This window comes from Branchiostoma floridae, chromosome 11 (assembly GCF_000003815.2).
Source record: "Branchiostoma floridae strain S238N-H82 chromosome 11, Bfl_VNyyK, whole genome shotgun sequence".
Taxonomy (NCBI): domain Eukaryota; kingdom Metazoa; phylum Chordata; class Leptocardii; order Amphioxiformes; family Branchiostomatidae; genus Branchiostoma; species Branchiostoma floridae.
This window is the reverse complement of record NC_049989.1, coordinates 18096734-18124284: the sequence shown is the minus strand read 5'-3', so window position 1 is coordinate 18124284 and position 27551 is coordinate 18096734. Positions and strand designations below refer to the sequence as shown.

The window sequence follows — 27551 nt, the reverse complement described above, 5'->3', positions numbered from 1 at the left end:
AGTCAGTGGTCAGCTGCATAGTGTTCTAACAGGCCCAGTCTGCTAAGTTTTCTGGCAGCCAGTCTTTCTAGTTTATCGCTGCCCCACAATGGCCTTTGTGAGGAAAGTAATTGAAACCAACATTGTAAAAAATTCCACAGCATGTACTAACAAACTTGGCGCGCGGGCAACACTCTTAGCATCGTAAAGATAAGCGGTGAGCTTACAATGGCGCATTTTACCAGGCCACAGGTATATATTACTAGTACACCACAGAGATGATGATAGACATCCTACAGCAAGCAAGCCAACTACCCTCTCCTACCATCTGATGATACGAACCATAAACATCCATAAACCTCTCCTCCCACATCAGATATCACATCAGAGGGCCAGTCTCCTGCCCACCAAGTGTCCTCAGCTGAATACTGAATAGATGTGATAAAAGATGAAGGTATATAGAAAAGGTGGTATCTTTTGTCTACCACTGTCTCTGAAAAAGAAGTCTACCCAGAATGAAAAATCAAAAATTAGCTTTTAGACTAAAGTATACCCTTGCTTTATTGTTTTTTTTACTTTCTGTTCAGGAACTTCCCGTTCCTGATACCTGCAGTTAGCCCACGGGCAAGAATTTGCAATAAAACTGATATAAAGCAGTCAAACCTTTGACTGGGGATGCTTTTTTGATAGCTAAGAAGTGAAATGTGGCTTCGCTACGGCTCACATAATGAGCCAAGCATACCAGGTTTCCCTGCCTACTCTTCTCGATAAGTGTGTTGGGTTCTTTTATGTGCTTGGAGGTTTGATGCTTGAGGCTTTAAAGTTACGTCTGAAGCTAATTTCAGCATCCTACAGTTTTTGTAAGTTGGTCAGACGACTGGAACCATTCTTTGCTTCTGGTGGAGTACCAAGTTAACAGTCATCATAGAATCAACTTAGTTGCTCAAAAACATCTGGACAAAAAATCAAAATCTTTCAGTCTCAAGAAGATGTGTGCCATTACCTTTGCGCCAAATTTCTACTCATTCAAAACATGAAAATGTGCTTGCAGTAAAACCATTTACCGGTACATTAGAGTAATTTTTGACTCCCCCTTGTATGATGACTCAATGGTTTGTCCCACAGTTCCAGGCAAACGTCTTTTCTTCACCGATATTTCCATTTAAGGCAATACTCTCTCGACATTTCACGGAATCGGCGTCCGACTTAATCCCCCATGATGCTTTGAATTCGTAACGGTTTGTCCCCGAGTAACCGTCACACGTGCATGATGGGAAGACCGCGCAAACATCCTTCCTCCACAGATATTACCATTTAAGGTAATACTGTCGAGCAGTCCGGGGAAATGACCTTCAATCCATCTACCACATTTTGGCTAATGGACGGACCAGACCTTCGGAATGGAGGCTTAAAAGCAATGGTGGACACTGGGTAATTAGACTGGGCCTGTCCACTGAGGTATCTTTACATATTATGTCAAATTGGATTGAAAACTTTCAATTGGGATCTCTTTAGGCTACACTAATTTATCCTCGTGGTAACTCATCACATGCAAATCATATTTGTATACATCCTTTTTATATGGTAAGACAACACCATAGGAACTGAGTGTTAGGATTGTAGAGATGGAATTGTCGTTAGATATTGTTTACCTGAATCAGGCTGAATGTCTAACCTCCATGAACAAATTTAGGTATATTTCTTTAGATTCAGGCTTCTTTTCTTTTACCTTTCAAGGACAGATATTCTTGGTGTGTGTAAGCTTTTTCTAATGTCAAGTACCAATGGTTGGATCAGACCTTCAGAATGGAAGTTTAAAAGCAATAGTGGACACTCGGTAATTGAACTAGACCTACAAATATTTTGGGCAAATATTGCACTTTGGACAAACACTAGCACTTCTAAACCTTTACAGCTAATTTGATACTTTGTGAAAAGCTTCCATGCCATAGTATGGATCATAATGATCCCCAGTGGGAGGCCTCACGCGTCACTGAGAATTTAAAAAAATCTGGAGATTTTTTTAAAATCTCCTGACCAGACTATTTCAAAAAGTCTTCAGATTGTTTCATACATTCTCCAGATTGTTTCAAATCTTCGAGTTCGCATAGTACTTAAAATTGGATTGAGAACTTGCAATCAGGATCTCTCTAGGCCACAATAATTCATTTTATTGGTTCTTGGACTTCTTAATGTAAAAATTCAGCAAGCAGTCAAGATGAAAATTGAAGGCATTGAGGAAAACTTGCATGTGTATATTCGCTCATTATAATGGATGGATGGATGGATGGATGGATGGATGGATGGATGGATGGATGGATGGATGGATGGATGGATGGATGGATGGATGGACAAATGGACGAATAATTGAATGAAATTTTATGAAAGTGTCTTTCATTTTCATTTATTTCATGTCATGGAGTTCATATTTTTGGACGGATGGGACAAATTTTTGTCCGTCTCAACAAGCAGATTGTCTGGTACCTGTACTCCCGACAATGCTTTTTGAAAAAACGCTCAATTCAGAAGAACCTCAGAGTCAGAGTACGTAATGCTATTACGCTACATTCAAGAAAGGCAATTATGCATAATTCCGTCGCCTTTCTATATGAATTACGCGACTCAGTAAGGCTGCTTTCTCTGCTTGTCTATGCCTTGCAGCAAAACCTCAGTGTGCAGGCCATCACAGAAGCATAGCATTTTAATAAATGGTCATATTAGAAGTGCGTTCCCTCACCCCATACATATGCCTTTCAGAGCCTTAACACAATTCCATCCCTTCATTAATAAGGAGGTTCTAAAGTTATGCTGATAATAAATAGCCAGAAACACAGACAGACAGACACACGGGCACACCAAAACTATACTTCCATTTTTCATGGAGGTACATGTAATAAATGGTCATATTAGAAGTGCCTTGCCTCCCCCATACATACGCCTTTCAAAGCCTTAACACAATTCCATCCCTTCATTAGCCAAGGGCGTCCAGTTGCTCCTGAAGCTGACCCAATTTGGCGACGGTGTGTGCACGGACTGTATAATCAGTCTGAAGGGGCAGCGCGTTTGAAAAGAGAGGTCAAGGGAAGGATTTGGAAAAATAGGGTCGCGACCGAACGTCTGTCTCTGGCACCGTGTGAATGAGACCATCTCAATTAGATCAGACTTTTCACACACAAAAAAGAAGGAACTGATGAATGCAGAACGTGACTTGTTAAGACAGCCTGCTTTGGTAGCCAATGCGCTTTTCTGAATGCTTAATATTCTTAGCATGAATGTCTTTGAAACCAAGGGCGATGACTGTAGTTCCGAACTTCGTGTACTAGTAGGATGCAACTGAACTGAACTGAGGAACACCAGTTCACCTTTATTCGTTGGGTATATACCTATATTCGATGCAGGGTAAAAACAGGGTATTGGGGGATATCACGTCAATGGACGTTGGTTTCAAATCGCAATATTTTCAGGATATTGTAGTTTAAAACTACCACCTGTCGACTTGATGTGCCTAAATACCCTATTTTGAAAAACAACGGATATAGGTTACCCTGCCTATAACTAGCGTTAATTTAGGAATGGCAAATTTATATAAACCTTTTAAAAGGCTAGCATATCATAGAAGTGAGGGATGTCCCTGTAGTACAACTGGCAGCAGCCTCACATTTGAGATCCTGGTTAATTCCCATAAGTTGGTACTAGACCCCTGGTTCAAATCTGGCAGACTACTCTCCAAGCAGAGGTTAGGCTTCGGCTTTTTTTTTAACATTTTTTTTTGTCATTTTTATCGGGCTTTCTATTTTTTTTTTAAATCTTGCTGTGTCAAAACCTAACATTTGGCTGGCGTACTTCAAGAAAAATGACAAAATAGAAAGCCTGATAAAAATGACTAAAAAAACGTAAAAAAAACAACCAGAGCCTAACCTCTGCTTGGAGAGTACTGGCAGACAGCATCCTGGTTGAAGCTGTACTACTGTTTTTTGGAAGAGACACAAAATAGGGGGCCACGAGCACGTTAATAAAGGAGAAGGGTTAAAAGCAACCCGTCCCTTTAAGAATATGCCCTGCTACAGACTGAAACAGCAAGGAAAAGTGCTACCCTATGAAAAGTATGATGACATCATGTACATAACAAGAGCTCCTTTACCACCCAAAAATTGTCACCATAGCTTGTCCAGAGCATGAGATATAAAAACTGGACATTCTGCTGCAGTACCAAAGAAAGTCACCAGGAGGCCCAAAATCTAATCACTTCTTTGACAGGACAAGTCCTTTACAACATACCAAGTATCATGATGATCCAACCATAGCTTTTCGAGTTACATTCCCAAACCACATTACAAATGCTGCCAAAAAGATACAATCTTTATTGCAAATCAAAAAACTCTTGGCAAAGGCTAATAACAATATCACTTGTTATCATGGAAGCTCATCTGTATTGGTAGTAATAGTAGTATAAATAATGCTAAATGCTAAATCTTCCAACACAAAAGTACACACAGACAGGTCAAATTTTCAACGACCACTGTCCCCTTCTTCAGGATCACAAGCTGAAGTAAACCCAACAACAATATCATTTGTTGTCAGCTGTATGAAATATACCTCTTATCAACAACCGCAGCTTCCGGTGAGTCATCCATCTACATCATAAGGACATGACCCCTCCACCTTGGCCCTGATTGGATAATGGATTGGGATGCTGAGTGATGGTTCTGTGGGAGGCGGGGTCAACTGGAGGAGGCCACTTCAATCATGGGGTAGGGGATTACAGGGCTGCATGCATCACAGTGAATATTCTGCCAGATCAGCCAAGCTGGGCATTGGCAAATGTCTGTCAATCCATTCAAGGCACATTCTTCTAGGGATACTGTAAGTGTCAAAATTTTCCTGGTGGTTAAATACTAAGTCTTGCAGTTTTCTAGGTAACCTCTTCACTGCAAACTTAAAACCACCAAAATGGTGTTTTCTGCCCTCTAAAACCACCTGAGCACTTCATTTTCTCCTTACCATGTACTAAATTAAATCCCTGTAAAATAAATGGGGGGTTAGGCCTTGGAAAAATGTTGTATTTCCTGATTCCTTACTTACCCTAGAAAAACCTGCCGACCCTAGACTTCTTTGGTTGGCAGTGGAGTCACATGGCTTCCAGTTAGAATTTTTATTCAGCCTGCATCCTATTGAAGTAAAAACACTGCTTGCCCTATCTAATGAAGGATAAATATGTAGCTATTATGCATATAGATTAAAGTTTGACATTGAAAGACAAGTGTCCGCAAGCATTTCAGTTTACTTCATTCAACAGAGTTTGGGCCAGCCTAAAAAAATTACAATAAAAAAAGATAATCCCTACCTAGCGACCCTAATTTTTTGAGGACTGAAACAGGAAACACAACATTTTTTCCCCTAGGCCTTACTGTGAAGGGGATTACAGGGACCCAGGCATGACGGTGAATATTCTAACAGATCAGCCTGGGCGGTGGCAAATGCCTGACTGTCAATCCCTACCGCGTAATTAAATCCCTGCAAATTTAAAGCCACTCACAGTAAGTACTTAGAGTTAAACTCAGATGAAAAACAATTCAGATACGCACAGCATGAAATACTTTCTCCCTAAATAGCAACAGGGAAAATTATATGAAGACAAAGATACGTTATAACTTTATTTTCTTTGAACTGAATTACAAAATATCATCATGACACCTAGAGTCTAATACATTAAGACTTAACGTTATAGTACTTATACATGAAAGAAAATACTAAAATATGGTAGGAGTGATTTCCTGCCAAGATCCCTTGTAAATTAAAGCTTTCCATAACCATCAGTGATGGTTTACTACAAATCAATAACAAAGGATTATCATTCAGACCAATCAAATGACTGCCTGATCTTCTTATCATGGATTGATCCTGAAGAAAATAAACAGCTTATTTTCAAAAATCATCTGCAATCCCTGAAGCATGCCCCAATGTTATGTACCCTTGGGAAAGATACTTTATATAATTACATCTCTTTCCTCACTTGAGTTAGGTGAAAATTAGTACATATCTTTGGTTTAGGACATGTTCTCTCAAAAGGGACATAAAGCCGGTGGTCCTATGATTGAGGAGAGCCACACCTTGACTATGTGAAAAATCCCAATGCACTAATATCAAAAAGAGATGGGGTCCATCCAAGTAGAGGTGGATCAAATTTTACGTTCCAGACTGGTCTTATGCAGCAAGTATTTTACCTACTACATACAAAACAGCAGCTGTGTTAAAAGGTTATAAAAGGCAGCTTACCAGTTACATGTATGCAAAACAAACAAAATCTATCTGAACAGCTACCATCTCACATACGACATACAAAATCCTTTCCAATATGTAATCCATCCTACCTCTCACTCTCTCTATCTCTACCTCCTCCAAGCTCAGGACCACCCTTGGCTGAATATGAAACTGCCGTGCGTGCCCTGGGCCTGTCAACACTGATGATCTCCCAACATCTCCGACAATAAATCCTGGCTGGGAAACAAAATCTCCCAACCCTCGCTTGCACAAACTAGATTAAGGGTATTGCAGTATTGATCCATGTGTTATACATGCAGGGCACGGAGATGCATAAATCCTACTTGGGGCTCTGTATGCATCGTAGCTTTAATCATTATGCACATGAAAACATATAATGTTATAGATCGTTGCCCGTTATATATCAAAGGATAGTATTTTCTCTAAAGAAATACGATATTAGGGGCAAATCGGGCAATAGAATTTGATGATGCCATTGATATGGTCCAAAAAATCATATCTAGAATTCTTTCATGCCCAGCTATCAATATTCAGCACAACTACAGTTCTTTCTCAACCTTTGAATGAGGAAACAATGGGAAGCCAATATCATGCTAATATAGCCAGGGAGAAATACCTAATTTTATGTAATTTACAGGCAACTTCTCTAGTTAAATGTGATGTACATGTATGATTGGCAATTATTCATAATACATTTCTCTAGATCTCTCTCTCGGCATTAATGGTTATAATAAAGGGATTGTTTATTTGTGTTTTGATCAAAGAAGTTGCTGACCCGACCACACACGGACCCACCAGGGTCAGCTTAATTAGCTACAGGCAGGCGGGACAATCCGGGGCTCATTCCCGGACCGCCCTTCAAAGCGTGCGGACGCGAAACCTCTTCTCTCTCCAAGCGCGATGGCCGAGTTCGATTTTGCAGAATGGTCCCAGGCAGCGAAGCTGACCCCAGCTACGGTCAAGGCCTTGGCCAAGGCCGAACTTGCGGAGAAAGAAGCCCTTCTGTGTGTTACTACCGACATGCTGCAAATACTGGATCTCTCTGTTGGCCAGTACGCCCTGCTATGCAGGGCAACCACTAAACTGCAAGCGGCGGCCGGGGCAGCGAAGCCCGCCAAGACCAAGGCGACAGTCACCCTGGATGACCTGAAAGCGGACAAGGAGCTGTCCGACCTCCTGTCCCAGGTGGAAGGAATCGACGGTCTCCTGACGGACGGCGCAGCGGCAGCTCAGCAGACCGGTGACGACATTAATTAATACATTAGACTTAAGCATAAAGTGGATCTGGCCAATTTTACCGTAAGGTGTACTCATTGCCCCCCATACAGACCCTCTAACTTGAAGCGGAAGCAAGGCAGAAATGCTGTCTCCTGAGTCCAGGACCTGTCCCTCCGTAGACTGGAACTGAAATTTACTTGTTGGGCCTGACAAAATGTCACCCTTCCCATCCCAGTCTATCAAAACTTGACATAAAATTGATTAAATTGGTTTAACAATGAAAAATTAACATTTTAGGCTCCCAAAAACTATTAAAGTGGCATGGAAACAGATTAAAAACTGATGGCCCTGTGAGGCGGGGACTTCAAAGGGTTTCAGGTGAAGTGTTATTTGTGTATTTTGTGCAGCCTGGGTGTAAGGATCTGTCACCTTGTTTTAGAGTTATGGTATTCAGGTATCCGGAAACAAATCCACCTGTCAAAGGGGTGGCTTTGAGTTCTCTGATAGTATAACACTCAGGGTGAACTAAACAATGAACAATAGACGACTTTCATACAGGTGATAACAGCACTACCATGGCTAGTAATAATATACACAAAAGTTAAACCTGCATTACACACAATGTGCAAGATTGGACAGACTTCCCTGTGATCACAATCTTTTTTTTATAAGAAAAGCTTAGTGCAACAACCAACTAAAAATCTTTACTTTCTTTTCATGTTATTAAACCATCACAGGAGGTGATTTTTTTTAGGTAAATCAGGCAAAACTGATGAGCACACTGATGTCATCCATAAAATTTACTTATCATGGCCAGAAAAGATTCTTTGTGCTGGAGGACCTCATTTGTATTCATAATACAACCCTGCCTTCAGCTTTGTTTGTCAGGTAAAACGTGCAGTTGAAATATTCATCAAAACAACCTATAGTATGATCTCACCAAAACTATTCAATAAAAGCACAATCAACATTTATGATATTTGAAAAATAACATAACATCTTTTACAACAGGATCGCAGTAAAAAGTACCGGACCGTTATATGGAACACATCTAGGTTAGCTAATTTGTAGTGACTTACAGCTATTTGATTTCATCGTTAATATACATCTTTGCACTTTGATCTATTCATATCGACTTGGACACGGGTCTATTTTGACAACCACCGCCACGCGCACATTTGATTCTCCCACGGTTCAAGAGTCAAAGTCCTGTCCAAAATTAATCCTTGAAAAGTTGAAACGTATGGCAACATTTACTGGCCACAAAACATTCATATGAACCTTGAAAACATATCGTTCGAGTAATGTATAATACACAAACCGATTGCCATCAACACTTTCAGTGTGCAAACAAAATTAATCATGCATCAATTTCAAAATCAGTGCTCATGCTCAAGTTTTCATGCAAAAATACATCGAAATCTTGAGCATCTTTTACGATCAAAATCTCCCAAAGTAACCCCGATGCAGTCCTATCCATTGTAATACCTCGTGTGCTGAATAAGATCGGTAAAAAGTGACTTACTTGCAGAAAACGGCCTGGGTTTTGACAGAACAGCAATTCAAAATCTCGCACCCTCCGCCATGACATGACGTCATTGTTTTGGCGGTCGTTGACCTGTGACCCAAATGTCAAGAGCGCGGGAAAAACAAAAATAGAATCCCCACCCACGTGATACGGTAGAGGGGCATTTAAATTCCCCGTGACCACAGCACAGGTTTTGTTACTTCCGTAAAGGAGGTTGACCTCCTTAGCGGGTCTATTGTAGCTATAAACCAAGATCCTTCTGGCGCCCTTGCTTTCACTTTTGGGTATGATCTTTAGATAGCTCTTGGGAGAGAGAGTAAGTCGTATCTTTCATACTATAATATGTGTAACGTAAAATGTTTTATTTCGCCCATTTGGTGAGCGGTGTATTGTTATGGATAGGGTCAATTCAATACTCCTCTGTTTCGGGGACCATATAACTCCCTCTTCCTGCCAACTCCATTCCCTGGCTCGAGAACTTAAAACCTCCTTGGTCCATTGTGAAGGTACTAGCACTTGTAATTGCTTGCAATTGTAACCTAATCGGTGAATGTAGAGTGTGTGTGTTTCATACTTTGGTTTCTTATAGTCCCGCTGACGCAGGACTGAGAAAAATTCGATTAGCTCAATAGCGGTTCCCCTCCACGGATATCTTTAGTAAAAGGCGAAAGATATTTACGTGTTGAAGGAAAACCTTGAGTAATGCATGGCACGCACACGCTTCAGAATGGACGTGATTGTGACCACACACGCCATTATACTTGTTGCTGCAAATTAAACTTCTTGCCTTTGATATACTTTTGCTTGTGGGTTGGCAATTTAGGGCAATCCACCTGTATATAACAAATGCTAACTGAAGATGTTTGGAAAAAAAACTATTAAATGAATTTGATGATAATAAAATACATTACTTTATTATGAAATATCAGGCTGCTTGGGGTGTTTTAGAAAATGATAAACTGCAAATAGAATTAAGCACCAACAAGTTTAGATTAAAATGCAAGTTTATGTATTGCAACTATTGACTGGAAGCTTAATGTACTTAATGTGCAAACTGTACGTATCTTCTTTGAGTCATTTTTGCTTGTGGGCTGTCAATTAAGACAAATCCACCTATGCAACAAATGCTACCTAGAGATGTTGAGGGGGAAATGATATTGATAATACGTAATGTGGTAAATTATCCAGAACAATAAACCTGCTTGTGATGTCCAAAAAACATATATTATTCAACTTGTTGGCCGTGTAGATGAGAATAGTATCTTTGCTGCCTTAGCTGCGTGCGTCAAGCAAATGCAGCAAGAAGGTACCGTGCGGAGCTGCACTCTAGCGATGTTTGTATGAAACGCACGTTATGTGGTGTGTCCTAACTTCAGACTTTCCTTCACTTCAGACGTAACCTTGGGACACCTTATTTCCTGACATGACCTTAACAGAGCCAGTTTCTCTGTCTGATCTCTATGAAACATACGGCTACCACTATGGACCCCTATTAAAAAACCTGGAGGCCTATGGAATTTGAAGACAAAAAAGTAACTTAAGTAAAGTTTTTCCTGACCAACAGAAGATGTAAAAGCCTCAGCTCCAGTTAGTGAAGCGTCGTGTAGTACACCCAGGGGCGCTTAAACTGGTTTAACAATACAGATACAGCTACTTACGTCAGGTAACAGCCTACAAGGGACGCATTCCACAACAATACCTCATTAAAGAGACAAGACCGACAAAGTATTGAAATAAAACAGATAACGAGTGCAGAGCTCACTGCAGAACGTAACTGCAGCCTGCCGTATTTCATCATTCTAGAATCATACAGAGACCTATCCTTAACACATCATTAGCTTTCATTAATTTTGTACATGTGAAAAAAAAGTTCAAAACATTAGAAGAACCGGTACAGTGTACAGCCCTTGGCTATGCATATTTGCTAGATGAAAAATTACAGAGACGTCAAAGCAAGGTCAGTCAGTGAATGGCGCGTAGGCAAAAGTAAAAATCAGATAAAAGGTTTGGACACACCTACTTTGTTCAGAATTTCTGATTCAGAGGATCGTTGTTAGTTGTAGCCAATCCACGACTGTCGGCATTTCGGGTATTTTTCGGCCATGACAGAACAGTTGACGGCCAGCGTCATGCAGGGAATGACTGCCGCAACCGTGGTCGGAGTTGCTGCCGGCGCCTACTACCTGACGACACGGACAGTTCAGTCACCTTGGCCGAAGGTTCGTATCTTCTTTCTATAGCACAAACGTGAATGTTTTTTTTATCTTTAAACCTCAATTATTCATATAATCATATTGTCCTTTGTTCTTTAAATGTAGGAGAAGCAATTCCTGTCTTACACGAGGAGGGTTCGTCCGAAGAAGAGAAAAATCCAGTTAGCGCTAAACTCTCTGGACGATTTCGTGCCCCTGGAAAACATGGAACCGGTGAACGACGTGGTGGGGTTCTTCACAAGCCGCGGGAACGAGTTTTCTGTGTACAGCATCGACTGGGAACAAGAGTCGGTAGTGTTGGTGAGACCAGTGGACGGAACTGATCTTAAAGTTCACCCGTTCTTTCGTGAGGTACAAATATTCAGCCTTTCTAACTTGGCTGTCTGTTTTGGCCTTCCATGTGGCATGTGCACGCATACGGCGGGAGATATATTTGGTCTCGGCCTCACTCAGAAATAAGGTGCAGAACTCAGCCTGATATCGGGGCACAATTATGTAGTGCGAAGTCATTTGTCAATATGTAACGTTACCAAATTTCAAATCATTGTGTTCATTACAAAACATACTTTCAAGTCAACGTCCTTTCGACAACTGAAGTATAAAGTGGAGTGAAAAAGAAGGGTGAACTGTGATCAGAGATGTGTGAGTTGATCAAGTTTTTCATGGAATCTACGAGACATTGTCAAATGTTTGATGAGGAATTCCCTTGAACTTGAACTTGAAAGAGGACTGACTTTCAGCAGACACAAGTTGACCTGCACACCTCAGGTCGCAGCGCAATTGTCAATGTTTCCATGTTACAGGGTGTCACCAGCAAAGTAAACGTCAAAATGATTTGGAATTTGGTAGACATTTGAACTGTGAACCTTATGTAACCGGGTCAGAACTAATTGTAGCCTCGGGGAAGTTGACTTTTGATGAAGCGTACCTTTTTTGCTTTAATGACGGGAACTCGTTCGGGCGGCTATGTAAATACCAAAAAAAATATATCTTCTTTCCCAACAGGCTCAAAGAAGGAGCGCCTCTGAGGTACTCTCCATTCCGTTTTCACATCTCCAAGATGTTGCAGATGCCATTCGTCATAAGGTGGCGCATGTGCAGAATGTATTCGTCTACAATACAGGTAAGACTGCTGTCGACTTTGACCAACAAATAGTGTTGTACAGTCTTCGAATGAATAAAGATGTTTGTGATAATGAAGTGAGTACGGTTATTATGTAGCGTTATAAACTGGCCTAATGCTGCACCTACAGAAATGTCTTGCTATTCGGGCCATATTTGCCTAATTTGCATAAATTAGCACTAAGTGTCCTACCTGGCGTGTTACGCCGAAGGGCGGTTATGCCGGCTATATACTCGTAGATACAGATACAGAACCATGATGTCCCACTTGGATCATAGAACATCATACCTAAAATTGACCGTGTGACATCAAGCTATCATTTTTTGCGTTGAGCTAATTATGTACAGGGGCTAAGAGACGATTTTTTATGTTTCTCTTCCTGGACTATCAACTTCACTCTGTCTTTCCAAGCAAACATTACTATTTTTCAATTATCATAATATCAATTCCTAACCCCCAAATAATAGCTGGACTTCTAAACAAACCGGTCAACATAATTCCGTATTTTCTCACAGGAAGATGTGGTTCCACCCTCCTCACACGAGCAGCCGATGCCACTTCAGTTGCTCAAGCAGTCAACGAACCCGAGGTATTCTCCATCATTAACATGGCAGTGCTCCGGTCCAGACGTGCCAAAGATGTCTCTCCCAACCCCGCGGCGCGCTCGGATGTCGTGTCAGATCTAGACGAGGACGACATGGTGAAGCTCTTAACGAATGTCGTCACCCTGCTGAATTACCACCTCATGACGGCAGACCCTCGTCACCGGGATGTTATCGTGTACAAGCTGAAATTTGATGTTCTGCTGATCGGAGACTTGATGTACCGCGCCTTTCCGTCTGCAAAGAACATATTCCTGTATAGGAACGGAATGGAGTGCTTTGAATCGTGGATAAGATTGTGGTTCAAAAGCAATGTTGTATATTCCCTCCTGAGAGGACTGAGACGGCTCGGCTTGTGGAGGTGGGCACCGATGGTACCCGACTACTTCCGAAGTTTCGGAGACGGACCCAAATTCTCCGATCATTCTGATGGAAGCACTGGGTCTTACGCGGTGACCGTGTGGGTTGGCACGATGCAGCGTGCTCTGGAGTTACAGAAGATGCACCCAGAGTACTTCTTCCACTGCCTGCTTTACTACAGCGCCTTGGCGAGAGGGAAAGAGAAGACACTGCGGTTGCTACTGAAGAGGCTCGGGCTGAAGTGGAATCCTGGCGAAGATGGAGAAGAAGCGGAGAATATGAAGAAGTCGTTCGTCAAGGACAGCCAGGCAGGGACATACCGGGCCCTGACGTCATCTTTCCTGGCACCATGTTGTAAGGAAACATTAACGGTTTGCTGTTGTTTGTATGATATAACCTCCTCAATTTGTACATTTTTGTATTGTAGTCTCCTCTGCCGCTTAATTTCTTTTTGCGTAGTGTCATAGTCTGTATAGACTGACTGACAGAGAGAGATAACCGCTTCATATCGTAATTTGCTCTGGAACTGCAGGGGGATTTTGTCAAAATCTTCCAAGAAGGATGCCTTAAAAAAGTAACTTAACAGCCAGGACAAAAAGGCTCATCAGCCAATAGTGTTTTTTGCCAGGTATGTCTGTATACAACTTTGGAAGAACAGTGATTGTAAAACTTTGTCATTTGGGCGCATTTGTACGTATATTTGCCATAATGACTATAGGAATTTTCATAGTATATGGTACAGTCACTATTTTGCTGCTCTGACATGTTTTTGAGACCGCTCTTGAAAACAAGGCTTTACCTCAAATAACCTCGATAGACTTTTTGTCCTTGAAGCAAATTACACCTTTACAGAAATGCCAACATCCCCAAGGCTATGTTTAACATTAAAGGTGAAATGCCTCTTCACACTCCCAAAACTGTTTTTAAAAATCCAACACAGCCAGGCTCTGCAGCTGTTGCTAGTCCACATGACTGAAAATAAGCTTAACCAAGAAGGATAGATGAGATGGAAAAATGTCATTTACTTAAGGTACATGTGTTATAATTATGACCATTGTGCAACATGAGTGTTTTTGACAAAATATCTTATATGTAAGTATGTATCAGATTTATTCATCTAATATATATAGTATATTCATGTCTATATGAACAGTCTGCCACAGGACATTCATTTAGCAAGCAACTGAAAGTTCAGACAGGAACTTCCTATGTATGCAAATAGGTAATGGTATTATAGTCTGTAATATCAGTTGTTTAAATTTCATCTAATTTGTAAATAAATTATCCAAGTGTCCAAGTGTAAGTATAGGCAAAAAGTTACATCCATTTGCCCAAAGTTGTCTACAGTTTCAATCTGTTTTGTTTGGGCCTTCAAAAGTTGTGATCACAGAGAGTATGTGTCCTTTGTCCTTGGTGCTGAATTACATATCCTACCATCCCTCCTGCTATCTACCACTAACTAAAATTTAGCTTACTAAATATTCCAAATCTTGACATGCTCCCAGTGATTTTGTTTTTAGTGTGATCTCTCCACCACAAATACACTGAGAATATTTGTTTCCAATGTATTTCTACTGCATTTGAGAATTGTTTCAACTTTGAACTTAAAACACTTCACAAACATGTCAACACTTTATAAGTACTATACATGCAATGTTATTGTATTGTGCCCATACATGCACTATCTTAAACATGACAATTCAAATATCTACGGAGCAAATGAAATGCATATCTTAGCATATATTACAATATGTAGCAGCAAACACATCATATTATTGTACTGTCTATGATAAATAAATCTTATAGCTTTAAACATGATATTTATTAATAAGTAATAGCATATTATTATATAGATAAATATGTCAACTTTAGGCCACACCAATTTAATTTCTTGGTTCACGGATTTTTTCATAAAAAATATGGAGCGAAAGGGCGAAATAAAAATAAAAATAAAAATTGTAAAATGGTTGGGGTAAAGGTAAGGGCTAATCAAAAATATAAAGAATAAAAAGTTTTCTGCTTGAAAAAAGTACAAAACCACTATTACTGTACAATAACAGCACTTGTTTGTTGATTTTAAGGAGCTTATGATATAAAGGCCAATTTGCTACACCAGGAAGTTGGTGAATGGTTTCATTAATGGTGAAAATTTGCTGATTGGTAATTTTTATTTTTATTTTTTTTTCCAAAAAATCGGAGCGAGCGAATCCGTGAACCAAGAAATTAAATTGGTGTGGCCTTAGTAAACTGCAAATAGAGTTAAGCACCAACAGGTTTGCTTGAATAAAATAGATTAAAATGCAAGTTTATGTACTGCAATTACATGAATAGAGGCTTAATGTACTAAGTGTGCTTTCATCACATAAAATATTCTAGCTAAGAATGGTCCCTACTTTTTAAATACATGTACTTATCAGTAGACATCAAATGAACATTGACAGTACTCTTGCATACATTACAGCTGCTCTAACCATTTCATATCTTTCTTATGAAAACGAAGTCAATATTAAAGTAGATCTATATGCACACAAAAGTCATTTGTGTGACTAGAATTCAAATCTAACATCCATAAATAACTTCATCAGGTTGGCAATTATTCATATATTTAGGTTCTTTAGGCACAACCAGGGAGCACTTACTTCCATTGTTTCGGTGTCTGACACTGGAACGTTGGAAGTAAGTACTGTAAATGCAGAAATGTTCGCGGTGGATCCGGATTTATGTTCACGGTTTTCACGGTGGCCACTTCACCGCGAACTTAGAACCACCGCAAACATTTATCTGTTATATTATGTGGCTACAGTCTGTGGCGCTACCGAGAAGTTAAAACCACCGCGAAAGCTCCATTTTTCCGCTACCGCAAAATTAAATCCCCGCGAACTTAAATGCATTTACAGTACTCCCTGGTTGTGCCAAAAGAACCTTATTATAAGATCTCAAATCTAGTTTGTCTAGAAAGGGATATGTGCTTTGATCTGATGATAACATGGTTATGGTCATGCTGTGCATCCATGGAACATTATGTCTGCTTCCCATATGAATATCCAAAATCATCCTGCAATGATGACAGAAAGTCCCTGTGGAGAAGAGAAAAATTTGTTTAAAGGGTTAGCTACATATCGTACATGGCAGGGTTATTTACTTGGTTAAAAGTAAGATGTGATGTACAGATGTACTTTATGGTTAAGCTTAAGTTGCCCATACATGCACATCGGAACAGGGGGTCAACCTCCCTGATCAGAAGATGCATGCAATGGGCCCAGCGCCGATCTCCGTTTCGAATATAAGCCCTGGGCCACACATAGGTGCAAGCACTACAGCAGGGTACTAGTCCACTGGTAGTGTAGTGTGTTCAGCTTCTATGCTCTTCCTCGGAGTCCACACGTCTTTGTAGGGGTGACATCCAAAAATGCATAAGATATCCCGTAAATTACAGAGAGGGACCCCATTTTCCAAATAAAACAGTAGCATGAATGGCTGTCCTTACCCTAGCCCAGAGTTGTCCGCCTTCCTGACAGGAATGACATCAGGAACCTGTTCACCCCGGCTGCCTCCCTGTCTCTGCTGGTCACCAGTCTCTCCTGACAGGAAGATTCATCATACTGTAAATCTTACAATTTTATTATACTGGTATTATCTTTTTCTTTATCTTTACCTATCAACTCAGTGTTGCAGTCTCACCGTCTCAGGTGGTACGGACATGTAAGAATATCTAGTGACTGAAATTGTCAGGCAACAGAGGTCACAGGAGACCAAGGAAATCCTGGATGGAATGTGTCAGGAGAGACATCAAAATGTGTGGTCTAACAATGGTGAGCCTGCTGGGCAGAGCTGCATGGAAGCGCGGTGTGAAGACTAGCTGACTGCTGCTTACCCTTGTGCCATGAACCCCAGCAGCAGTATAATCAAATACTGGATACTACTACTACTTCTACTACTCATGACACCACAAATATGTATTTCCAATGTATTAGTACTGAACTCTAGAAATGTTTCAACAAAAAACTTGAAACACAGAAAAAACTTGTTCCACTGCTACCTTGAAACCTCAAGCCCCGATTGAAGTCTTCCAAAGTCAAAGAAGAAGATGTGCAAGAACAAAAATAAAAAATCTATTGTTTAGTATACTATACTCTGTGTATTCAGTCATTTGTTCAACCTTCCTGACAACTTAGATTTCATATTGAAGGAAATTCATTTGTCTTTCAAATGCTTACAACAGTTTTGGGGGGGTACAGACGACGTCATCCATATAATCAAACCAATGTGGCCCAACTCACCTGTGATGGACTTCAGTGGCATAGGAGCAGCTGCCAGCTGTGGAAAGAAAAAATGACTCAGTTCAACTTTATCCTTACATCCTTTTAAAAAAAGTCTTACGTAATGTTGGGAATACACAATGTAATTTGGCAAACATGTATGTTTGTATGGCAACTCAGATGAACTTCCATGCCATAAGAATTGACACGGAGTACAATATACGATATAATATTGTACATCTAAAGCAGTGGGAGACGAAACACATTTCATTTCCAAATGTTCATTCAACGAAACCGAAAGAATCACTCTGTTTAGAGAAGTCACAAAGTATGATCTCAACTTCCCCACATTGACAGACGAACAGAAAGCCACTTTTCTCTTGAAATCGCAGAACCCACAAATTTTAGAAAATGTGGGGCTTTTTGTCTCCCTCTGCTTCCAAAAAAGAAGTCAAACCCAACCTGTTTAGAAATAGGCAACACTAGTATTAGATTAGAATATTGTTTATGATTGTCCATTGTCACTATGTGTATACCATGTACTTGCAATTAGCCCTCGGGCACGAACTTGCAAATAAACAGTCCCAAAATGTACAAAAGAATGGAAGAACTTTTCCACCTCCTGTGAACTCCTCTCCATCATCCTGGTAATGCTCTCCAGCCTCTTGTCAAATGACGTCATCTTCCCCGGGGGGTCCGCCTCTGCCCCCGCCCCCCTCCCCACCCGCTCCCCTGGGCTGGGCTGGAGGGTCATGTGCTGGGCAGCCTGCATCAGCTCGGGGATGGAGATCTGTGGGAGGGAAGTTACAGGCAATCTATGGTAAGGAATAGAAAAGGAGAGTGGTAGAAAAGCATGTTCACATTCAGCAACATTTCTGCAGAATTTCAGTTGTGGTGAATTACACGAGGTTTGTCTGTAAAACTCACTAAACCCATGCAGACCCTACCTATGCATTTCCTATACATATAGACACTTCCTTCATCATGAATATTTTTGGCGTATATGAGGGGCGATGTGCACACCAAGACGGCCAATTTTTTACAAGATGTTAAACTTTTGTCAGGCCATGTCAGCCATGGGCTTTTCTTACTTAATTTAATAATTTAAGAGGGGGAGTTCAGTACAATACTGAATGGTTTTTTATACGCGCAACACTAGTGGGTACTTTTATCATATAATGTGAAGTAGCATGCATGTTTTACTCCCTTTAGTATCTATTGGAAAATAATCTCTTGTGGAGTTTAGGACTCAATTAAGAAACTTTAAATAAATCCAGACTACATGTACCTCGTTGATTTTCTGTGTGGGTCTCATGGTGGCCCTGAGGTGGCTGAAGTCTGCACTCTCATGTCTACATGTACATGGCTATCCACTTGCCCATTTGGAACCACAAATAGTGATATGTTATTGTTAAGAAACTTATGATAAATCCAGACTACCTCGTTGTTCTTCTGTGTGGGGCTCATGGTGGCCCTGAGGTGGCTGAAGTCTGCACTCATCATGTACTCCATGGAGGCCTGGAAGGTCACAAGACTGAAACTGATGGGACAACATGTCTGGATCAGTGAAAAATGTTTTGTAACTACTGTTGCTGGTGTTATATATACTCCATTCAAATAATATATCAAAAAATTATGTTAGCCCTTATTGTTATGTTAACTAGGTTATTAAGCTTTATCTTATACCTCTATTTTGTACGTTTTGTAACAGTTGTTGCCATACATTGTACCATGTACAATTGTCATGCAAGTTCTTCATTTTATATGGTCCAAATAAAACTAGTTCACAGACACAGGGCTCAAAATTCATCAGGTCTGCTGGTGCACCAAACCTAAAATAGCGTCAACAACTTCATCAACTTTGAACAATAGAACCGGACGAAGGAACGAAACAGTCCTTTGAATTTTCAACAGTGGCGCACTCAAGCAAGTTCAAATCGCTCTGAGCCCCAGGCTGTGCTGTAAAATACGGTATGATATAAAAGAAAAATTATCTACCAACATCTTAAAGTTAAAAACAGGTTGTCTTACCCAAGGTCATCTTTGGAAGACAGTGACCACTGTAAGTTCTCGATGTAGAATATGTTACTGGGGAGGTGAAGACACCTGGCCTGGACAAGGACTGGGACCTGGGAACACAGACATCATTCAAATACAAAGGAGATACTTTTCCCTTATGTAACTAATGACTTAACAATATGGGATCTTCAGCTCTGAAAGGGACATTCTGTGTGAAATTCGACTAAGAAAAAGAAAGTACAGCGTGTTTGATTCAATAAGTATTTTTTATAATTCACTTCAGATATTGAAATATCAGATAGTGAAATATCAGATGATTTTACCATATTATATAAAAAGCCTGGGTATCATCCTAGTTACTTCACATGCACTAAGGCATCATGCATTAGTTTGAACAGTATAGGTCCACTGAATATACGTGTAAGGTCTGATCCACTCACACAGGGATGGGCGACTACCCTTTTCTGCAAGTTTTGTGGGATATTTGATGTGCAACTTAACCTCTACCAAAGGAAGGTGGTCTTCCTAAATTATAGAAGTTTGTTTCTCCCAAGTGACAGAACATTGAATTTCTCTCCTTGGTGCTGAAATGCCATCAATTGATAAAAATGTATACTGAGGTTTATTTCATATGTAACAGAGTGTGATGTGATTCTCAATCAAAATGAATACTGCATTTCTAGCCATCTTACAGGTCCTCATTTTCACATGAGTCGCCTTTCCCAAAGGCCCAACATTGGGACCTGCTAGGGATTTAAATCTTAACAATCTTAACAAGTTAACAATCCCAACCACAAGACCACCTTGCAACATGTACATGCATTCTACATTCATATACAAAACTGTAATACTGTCAAAAAAGGAGCAGAAACAGACAAAACAATATCCTGGCTCCCGGGAATCAAACACAAGCCGAATCCGGGATCACAACACCAGCAACTTAATGCAACCAATTACGCCAAAAGGTTCAATCCTGTTTGGCATCGTCAGTTGGTGGTGCTGTTACAATATATCCACAATGATGTAAAAGAGTACCAGTAGCAGAATGAGGTCATCTGACACCAGGCAGGGTAAGTCATCGCTGGTCGGGTCCTGGTTCTCTCTCAGGTGGGAGTTCACTTCTTCATTCACACTGTCCTGAACACAACACAGCAAAAACAAGGGTTAGAAGAGCTCACACTTCCGTGAAAGATCTAGACTGTGACCAGCAAAACTGTATTATGAGCCAAGAAAAGAAGGAAAAAGGCCCCAGAGAGCCTGCTATGAAGGCTACTTGTATGTCTTGTTTCATAGTAGTTCATTGATTATGCAAAGAAGGTCTTGATTAACAGTACATGTGTCCATTGATCATTTTCTGTAACTCTATGCAAACGTGGCTACAATATGGAAAACATACAAACTGCAAATACATAGACAGATCAATGCTTCTCCATTAACTTGTAGGCTCTTCTATTGACCCCATGACCCCTGGAAAGTCTATCAGTTGTCACACAAGGATGATTGATTACTCACTATCTACTGTAACCTCAACATCCTGTCAGTTGAATGTAAATGTGACTAGCATTATATGAAAAATAAAGACAAACAGAAGAGGTACCACCAGCTGCACGTACCAAGGTTCTTTTCAAGCAGGACAGTTTCTCTAGCGGTGTCTTCAACCCATCTAGTGTGGCCAACTCCACTACCTGAATTGTGAAAAGATAAAAGAGCAACTCACAAATTAAGGAAATTCTATTGATCCTCCTCAATCCCTGATGTAGTAGACTGGTTTATTTATATCAACAACATGATTGACAGCCCTCCTTGCAGCCTTAACGAACAAGGCTGAATTGCAGGGCTTAATCACAATAGCGCAAATCTGAAAGGATTATTTCTTTAGCACATTCTCTTTATTCACGTTTCTTTCATCATTGACGACCACAGGATACGTTACAGGTAGAGGTCCGTACCTGTACCTGACGTTGCATTTAGACACACATACCTAAGCCCTATTTCCAAACAGGGCCCAGCAGCTTTTGGGAACAGCATTGAAAGACACCAAACTACACAGGGCACAAGAGTCTATAGTCATGGGCATTATTTGTGTCCTGTGTATTTTTATGAATTCTATTTTTTGTTTCCACAAACAGCCTGGCCAGGCCCAGTTTGGAAATGTGACATTAGCCTAACCGGTAATGTTGCCATCCTGCAGTACTTACAGCACCAGGTAGGGGGCAGCAAAAAGCCTGTTTCACGCCCAGCTGTTCCCCCGTCACCCCCCGGAGTTCCTCCAGTTTCTTCTGCAGAAGGCTCTCCTCCTTCTTACACTGCTGACACACCGCCTGCCACATCTTCGTGTGGACAGAGCCAACTACGTAACTGTAAGAAACAGGGCAGACAGGTGGAGATAAATGGTTTTATCATGTTCAAACAAGTTTTTATCAAGCTCCTCCAGTTTCTTCTGCAGAAGGCTCTCCTCCTGCTTACACTGCTGACACACCGCCTGCCACATCTTTGTGTGGACTGAGCCAACTACGTAACTGTAAGAGACAAGGCAAACAAGTAAAGATGAATGTTTTTATCATGTTCAAACAAGTTTTTATCAAGCTCTTCCAGTTTCTTCTGCAGAAGGCTCTCCTCCTGCTTACACTGCTGACACACGGCCTGCCACATCTTAGTGTGGACTGAGCCAACTACATAACTGTAATGGATAGGGCAAACAAGTAAAGATGAATGTTTTTATCATGTTCAAACAAGTTTTTATCAAGCTCCTCCAGTTTCTTCTGCAGAAGACTCTCCTCCTGCTTACACTGCTGACACACCGCCTGCCACATCTTAGTGTGGACTGATCCAACTACATAACTGTAATGGACAAGGCAGACAAGTAAAGATGAATGTTTTTATCATATTCAAACAAGTTTTTATCAAGCTCCTCCAGTTTCTTCTGCAGAAGGCTCTCCTCCTTCTTACACTGCTGACACACGGCCTGCTACATCTTAGTGTGGACTGAACCAACTACGTAACTGTAAGACACAGGGCAAACAGGTTGAGATAAATGTTTTTATCATGTTCGAACAAGTTTTCACTAACAATCAGGTCCAGGTTCAGGTCCAGGCTCTCCTCCTTCTTACACTGCTGACAGACGGCCTGCCACATCTTAGTGTGGACTGAGCCAATTACGTAACTGTAAGAGACAGGCAGACAGGTGGAGATGAGTGGTTTTATTATGTTTAAATGATGAGGCCACACCAATTTATTTTCTTAGTTCTTGGACATTTCAATGTAAAATTTCAGCAAGCAGTCAAGATGAAAACAGAAGGCCTGGAGGAAAAGTTGCATCTTGGTACATGTATGAAATGTATGTACCAAGGTACAGCCCTCAGACTATGTTTTCAAGTTGATATTTCACATAAGCATTTTTTTTTTGGAAATGAGAAGCAATAAGTAAAGCTGGTGAATACAGGTATTCAATTTATTCTGTCACTTCTCCTTGAAATCTAGATGTATTCAATAAAAGAACACTAAAATGTCTGCAAATTATAAAATGATGCTCCTACCTCTCTACTGCCTGAGCTATGATGTCAATTTGTCTTTCCCTCTTGCAGAGCTTCAAGATATCCTGAAGGAATATAGGAAAAAACTTAAAATTTTCTATAACACACAACATGTGAGACCTAGCATTATAATAACAATATTTCTCAGATTCAAGAGTTTCAATGTAACATGTTATTATCTTCTGTGATTTGTTAATACTACATGTCTCAAAATTATGAACAACCAGACAAAAGGTTAGGCTGCCATTGATAATTCCAAGCAGTACAAATGTAAGGTACTGTATCTTTGTACAAGATTTGTCAAAGCACACAAAGACTCAAGACATTAACAGACTATGTACACAATAATCTATTACCAACCTTTGCATACAGGTTTTTGTATACAGGTTGGTTGGGAAACTGGAAACACAACACTTCATTTTTATTTTTGTTAGTCCTTACCTCTGTTGCTTGCTGGCAAATGCCCTGAAGCTTCTGCACAGCATGGTCCAGATACCCAGTCACAATCATGTAGTTATTCTGGAACTCTGTGATGTTTCTGTCCAGTCTAACTAATGCCTGGTGGTCAAATAGTCCAGATCAAAGTTAACAGTTTAGTCCAAGGTGGTTTTCTTCCACATAGTTCAACTTAAGAAATACTTCTTTACATCAGATTTCTACATTATACATGACCATGTCGGTCCAAGCAGCAATGTATGTAGCATGTACACATACATGTACTTAGGTACAACTATAATCAATAAAAGATTGTGAGAAGTTGCTAAAGCCGCTGTCACACCTTAAGAACCTTCCCATGACTTTCAGGAGACCATGGTTGAATTTGTGGTAAGTGTATCACGAGATATTATCACATGCTGCAAACATCTCTAAAGAGAGATGGCTTTAATCTTACTATCAAGACGTATTGTGAGAAATCTGTTTATTCTCTTTGAAACATAGGGCCAAATTGACATACCTTTCTACATTCTGAGAAGGAGAATAAATACTGCTGGTTTCTGAAAAAAATAAGGACAAGGTACTGTTGAAAACAACAGTTCAAAAGCAAATACCTTGTTTCTACTTTTGATGACAGTAGCTTTTCTCACTTGTATATAACTACTTTCTATGATGTACTGTATACTAAGCAAAAGCTGCCGTTACCAAAAACATTTCAAAGATACAAATATGAGATAAAGATTGCTTGTGAAAAGAGATAGCAAGGTTATAACTAAGGTTATTGTTCTTTCATGAAAACAAAATGCCACTTACTCCTGATATGTTATCCTTTGTGACTCCCCCAGTATGGACTGTGATCTTGATCTGGGAGCAGACTGAAATAAAGGGGCACACACTGTAAAAACATTTTTTTTAAACAATTTTATTAAGTTTTAAAATTGTATGCAAGATATTGCAAACACATCGACTGTTATTGTCATTTTATTGATTGTGAATAAAGAATAAGATACTCACTGCTTGTGTTATCCCATCTAAAGGTCTCTCTATGACTAAAATCTTGTATGGTTTGTAGTCCTGGAAAACAACACAACACAACACAAAGATACATCAAGGAATCAAAGACCATTCTATAAATACATATCATGCATAGATATTTTCATTTACAGTACACAGATACAACAATATAAAAGTATCAAATGAAGAAAATCACTGAAAATATTCAGTTAAGGTTGATGTCAATTCTGTATGTGAGAATGTGATATTTTGAAGGGCAAATGGGATATACAAAATGTACACCTACCTCATTATAAGCAAGTTCCTCTGACAGAATCCTTACTTCAGCCTGCTCGTCAAACCCTGAATCAACATTGATGGAGTAATAAATAAATGTCAGAGAATCTGAGGCTTTTAGTGGCAAAATGGACATATTGTTTTGAAAATACAGACCACATCTGCTTTCACATCATTTTCTTACTACATGTATTTGCCACACTTTTCCCTAATACCAGTAGTAAAAGAACATGAAAAAATTGCAAACTTACAGTTTGTTACTACCTAAAACATATACACATTCAATTAGATGAAGTTACTAGTATGTAAACAGACATTATGATATGTTTTACCTTCTAACGTGACAATGTTGCCCTCCTCCACTGCAATAGTCTTAATGCCATCCTTGTCTGTACTGATATACTGCCTATAGGTGGGGGGGGGGGCATTGTAACATAGGAAGATGGAAGAAATAAAGGTTTTGCTGCAGCATAAAATCAATCAATCAATCAATCAATCAATTATTTGCATTATAGTCTCATGATATATGTTTCAGACAGCTGATAAAACATATTGATTGACTCATTGATTTGTTAAAGGTTCATAGAGCTGTTATAGACATCACTTTGATGTCTGCAATGGAAGGACATTTGATGAAGATATTAATTTCCTTTTCTTACCATACAGCACATACATTTCAATTACCCAAAATCCTATAAAAATGTTTTTGGTGTAGTTCTCACAATAATGACTTCTTCACATATTCCTTTGCCAAGATATGATATGATAAGTAAAATAAAACATTACTTACCCTTGAAAAAAAGGTGAAGGCCTCAAAATATGTGTCTCTGCAAAATGCATAAAATTCTAATATCAAAACTTTTGAAGATGCACACGGAATCAAACAAAAACAACATAGGTTTGGCTACTGCAAACTTATAACTACGAGCCTAACTAAGCCTACACAACTTCTTCTTTACACCAAAAGCAATCTGCCACTAAACAATCAAGACTATACACCATTTTTCATCGAGGTACAAACTGTACATACTTACGTCGATGAAGATTAGACATTCAGGTAATACGATATGCCAAAAAGCAGTTACTCAAGCAACTGGATATGATTTTGGAAACGGTCAGACGTTTTAAATAGCATCCACTATCTTTTGTCAGTGTCACTGAAGTGATCTGGGAGTGACTTTCTCCCAGATCACTTTTCTTTTATACCCTAACTATGAATGCAAAAGAGCTTCACTTCAGTGTCACTGATCATGAAAGATAGTGGATGATATCTGATCATGAAACGTCTGACTGTTTCCAAAATCATATCCAGTTGCTTGAGTAACAGCTTTTTGGCATATATACATATTTACCTACCTACGAATCTCTGGTTGATGGCCCTTCCCTGCAGAGTATCGGTGGCAGGGACGCAGACCATGTGGCACTTATGTCTGGCTAGGCTGTACTGCTGCTTAAAGGTTGTCTGCAGAAAAACACACACAAATATTATCATACTTGCTACATGTATGTACTCTACCGACAGAGACAGTACTGTCACCAGTATGAATGAATGACAATTTGATTGGGTAGGGGGGATGGGTCAAAATGATGAAATTGGATTGGACAGGGGGGTTGGGTAACAGAAATCTGGATCAGATAGTGGGTTGGGTCTGAAGCTGGATTACGACCTACCCAATTATATTTTGGAACAGCCCAATGCAACTACATTCCTAAATAGGGACCTCAGATAGAATCTCAGGACTATTCGTGCAAAAGGTTTGTTCAGGAGGGTCAGTAATGATCAGCAGTCTATTGAATGTTCTCTTAAAAGATTTTTGGAGCAAGTTCATTGGATTGTTCCATTGTATTTAATACTATCAGTCGGCGTACACCAGTCAACTGGATGCTCTGTTTTGTTTTGTTTTTTTTGCAATCTAGCCTTTTGCGCCGCTTTAAGAAGAATTTGTCAGTAGCGCTTCTCTTAATTAATAATTCATTGACAACACTTTATGTTGAATTAGAGGGGATTCGCTTTACACCTCACGAAAAGAGGCATGCAGACCCTAACGATGGAGTTGCAAAGATAAATACAAAATAACATATTCCCACATCTACTTGAAGACAATGACAAATCTTTTCTTCTGACGACTGTAGATTCATAGCAGCCTAAATCTTTGACATTATAGCATACTTGACACTATGTGCCTGTCAATTTGCACTGACGTAATGCCAATGGTATGCTGGCATCTTCAACATCTGCCCCCTCCCCACCTATTCCTCAATATTTTTTTCTCCTCTAAACACGGATGGCTAAAATCTGCATCGTATCTGTGATCTGTATACAATCCTGAGACTTACCTGCAAAGCCTGGAAGAACGGGTTGAAATCTAGATCGTCTCCGTCCGCCATAACGGGGATAAAGTTCGAACTTTCGTTCTGTCGTCTGCCAGCTAGCGCGCCCCCCTCCCCACACCACCAGCCTAGAGGAATCGAATTTCTTTGTTTTCCCAGTCAAAATAATCCCGTTTACCAACGCCTAATCCTTGACAGCAGTGTTGTGATCTAACTGCCCCCGGTTGAGAGTATTCAACCGCTTTGATTTGCTCCAAAGTCGAAAATTTGATCTATTTTTCACAGCCAAATCGATTGTCAGAAGACAAACCGCAAGGTCATAGGTTAGATTGATCGTCTGGAAGAAACCATTATTCACTGTAGGGAAGTTTTGATTGGG

General features: G+C 40.0%; 3 protein-coding genes and 1 pseudogene across 7 annotated transcripts in view; 1 reads left to right on the top strand and 3 right to left on the bottom strand.

Moving 5' to 3' along the window:
- LOC118426446 overlaps positions 1-9117 on the bottom strand; it is a 56729-nt gene extending 47612 nt beyond the window's left edge. For all 5 annotated transcript variants that reach the window (XM_035835844.1, XM_035835850.1, XM_035835849.1 and 2 more), the window contains exon 1: positions 9005-9117. The gene's annotated coding sequence lies outside the window, so the exon portion shown is untranslated. The remainder of the gene's footprint in view (positions 1-9004) is intronic.
- Positions 9118-9594: 477 nt separating this feature from the next.
- Positions 9595-9709, bottom strand: LOC118426785 (annotated as a pseudogene).
- Positions 9710-11121: 1412 nt separating this feature from the next.
- On the top strand, positions 11122-13749 carry LOC118425302. The gene is made up of 4 exons (XM_035834108.1): positions 11122-11571; positions 12226-12343; positions 12859-13659; positions 13733-13749. The coding sequence occupies exons 1-4, from the start codon at positions 11425-11427 to the stop codon at positions 13747-13749; spliced, it is 1083 nt and encodes a 360-aa protein (XP_035690001.1). The 5' UTR covers positions 11122-11424.
- Positions 13750-16231: 2482 nt separating this feature from the next.
- On the bottom strand, positions 16232-27501 carry LOC118425534 (ankyrin repeat domain-containing protein 27-like). The gene is made up of 19 exons (XM_035834440.1): positions 27179-27501; positions 26198-26303; positions 25632-25668; positions 25174-25247; positions 24852-24907; positions 24566-24625; positions 24365-24426; positions 24072-24111; positions 23558-23674; positions 23120-23181; positions 21782-21941; positions 21197-21268; positions 20619-20720; positions 19596-19693; positions 19005-19104; positions 18184-18354; positions 17586-17622; positions 16793-16886; positions 16232-16382 (listed from the first exon to the last, which is right to left on the bottom strand). The coding sequence occupies exons 1-19, from the start codon at positions 27227-27229 to the stop codon at positions 16325-16327; spliced, it is 1557 nt and encodes a 518-aa protein (XP_035690333.1). The 5' UTR covers positions 27230-27501; the 3' UTR covers positions 16232-16324.
- Between the last annotated feature and the right edge of the window lie 50 nt (positions 27502-27551).

What these genes read in the sequence shown, in the direction of transcription:
- LOC118425534 (XM_035834440.1), bottom strand. Translation starts at nt 27,229, where the DNA reads ATGGCGGACGGAGACGATCTAGATTTCAACCCGTTCTTCCAGGCTTTG. An exon ending in CATCAACCAGAGATTCGTAG is followed by an intron (nt 25,669 to 26,197) that starts GTAGGTAAATAT and finishes TGCATTTTGCAG; the next exon opens with AGACACATATTTTGAGGCCT. An exon ending in AGGAACTTGCTTATAATGAG is followed by an intron (nt 24,626 to 24,851) that starts GTAGGTGTACAT and finishes GTTGTTTTCCAG; the next exon opens with GACTACAAACCATACAAGAT.
- LOC118425302 (XM_035834108.1), top strand. Translation starts at nt 11,425, where the DNA reads ATGGAACCGGTGAACGACGTGGTGGGGTTCTTCACAAGCCGCGGGAAC. An exon ending in TTCACCCGTTCTTTCGTGAG is followed by an intron (nt 11,572 to 12,225) that starts GTACAAATATTC and finishes CTTTCCCAACAG; the next exon opens with GCTCAAAGAAGGAGCGCCTC. An exon ending in TGTATTCGTCTACAATACAG is followed by an intron (nt 12,344 to 12,858) that starts GTAAGACTGCTG and finishes ATTTTCTCACAG; the next exon opens with GAAGATGTGGTTCCACCCTC.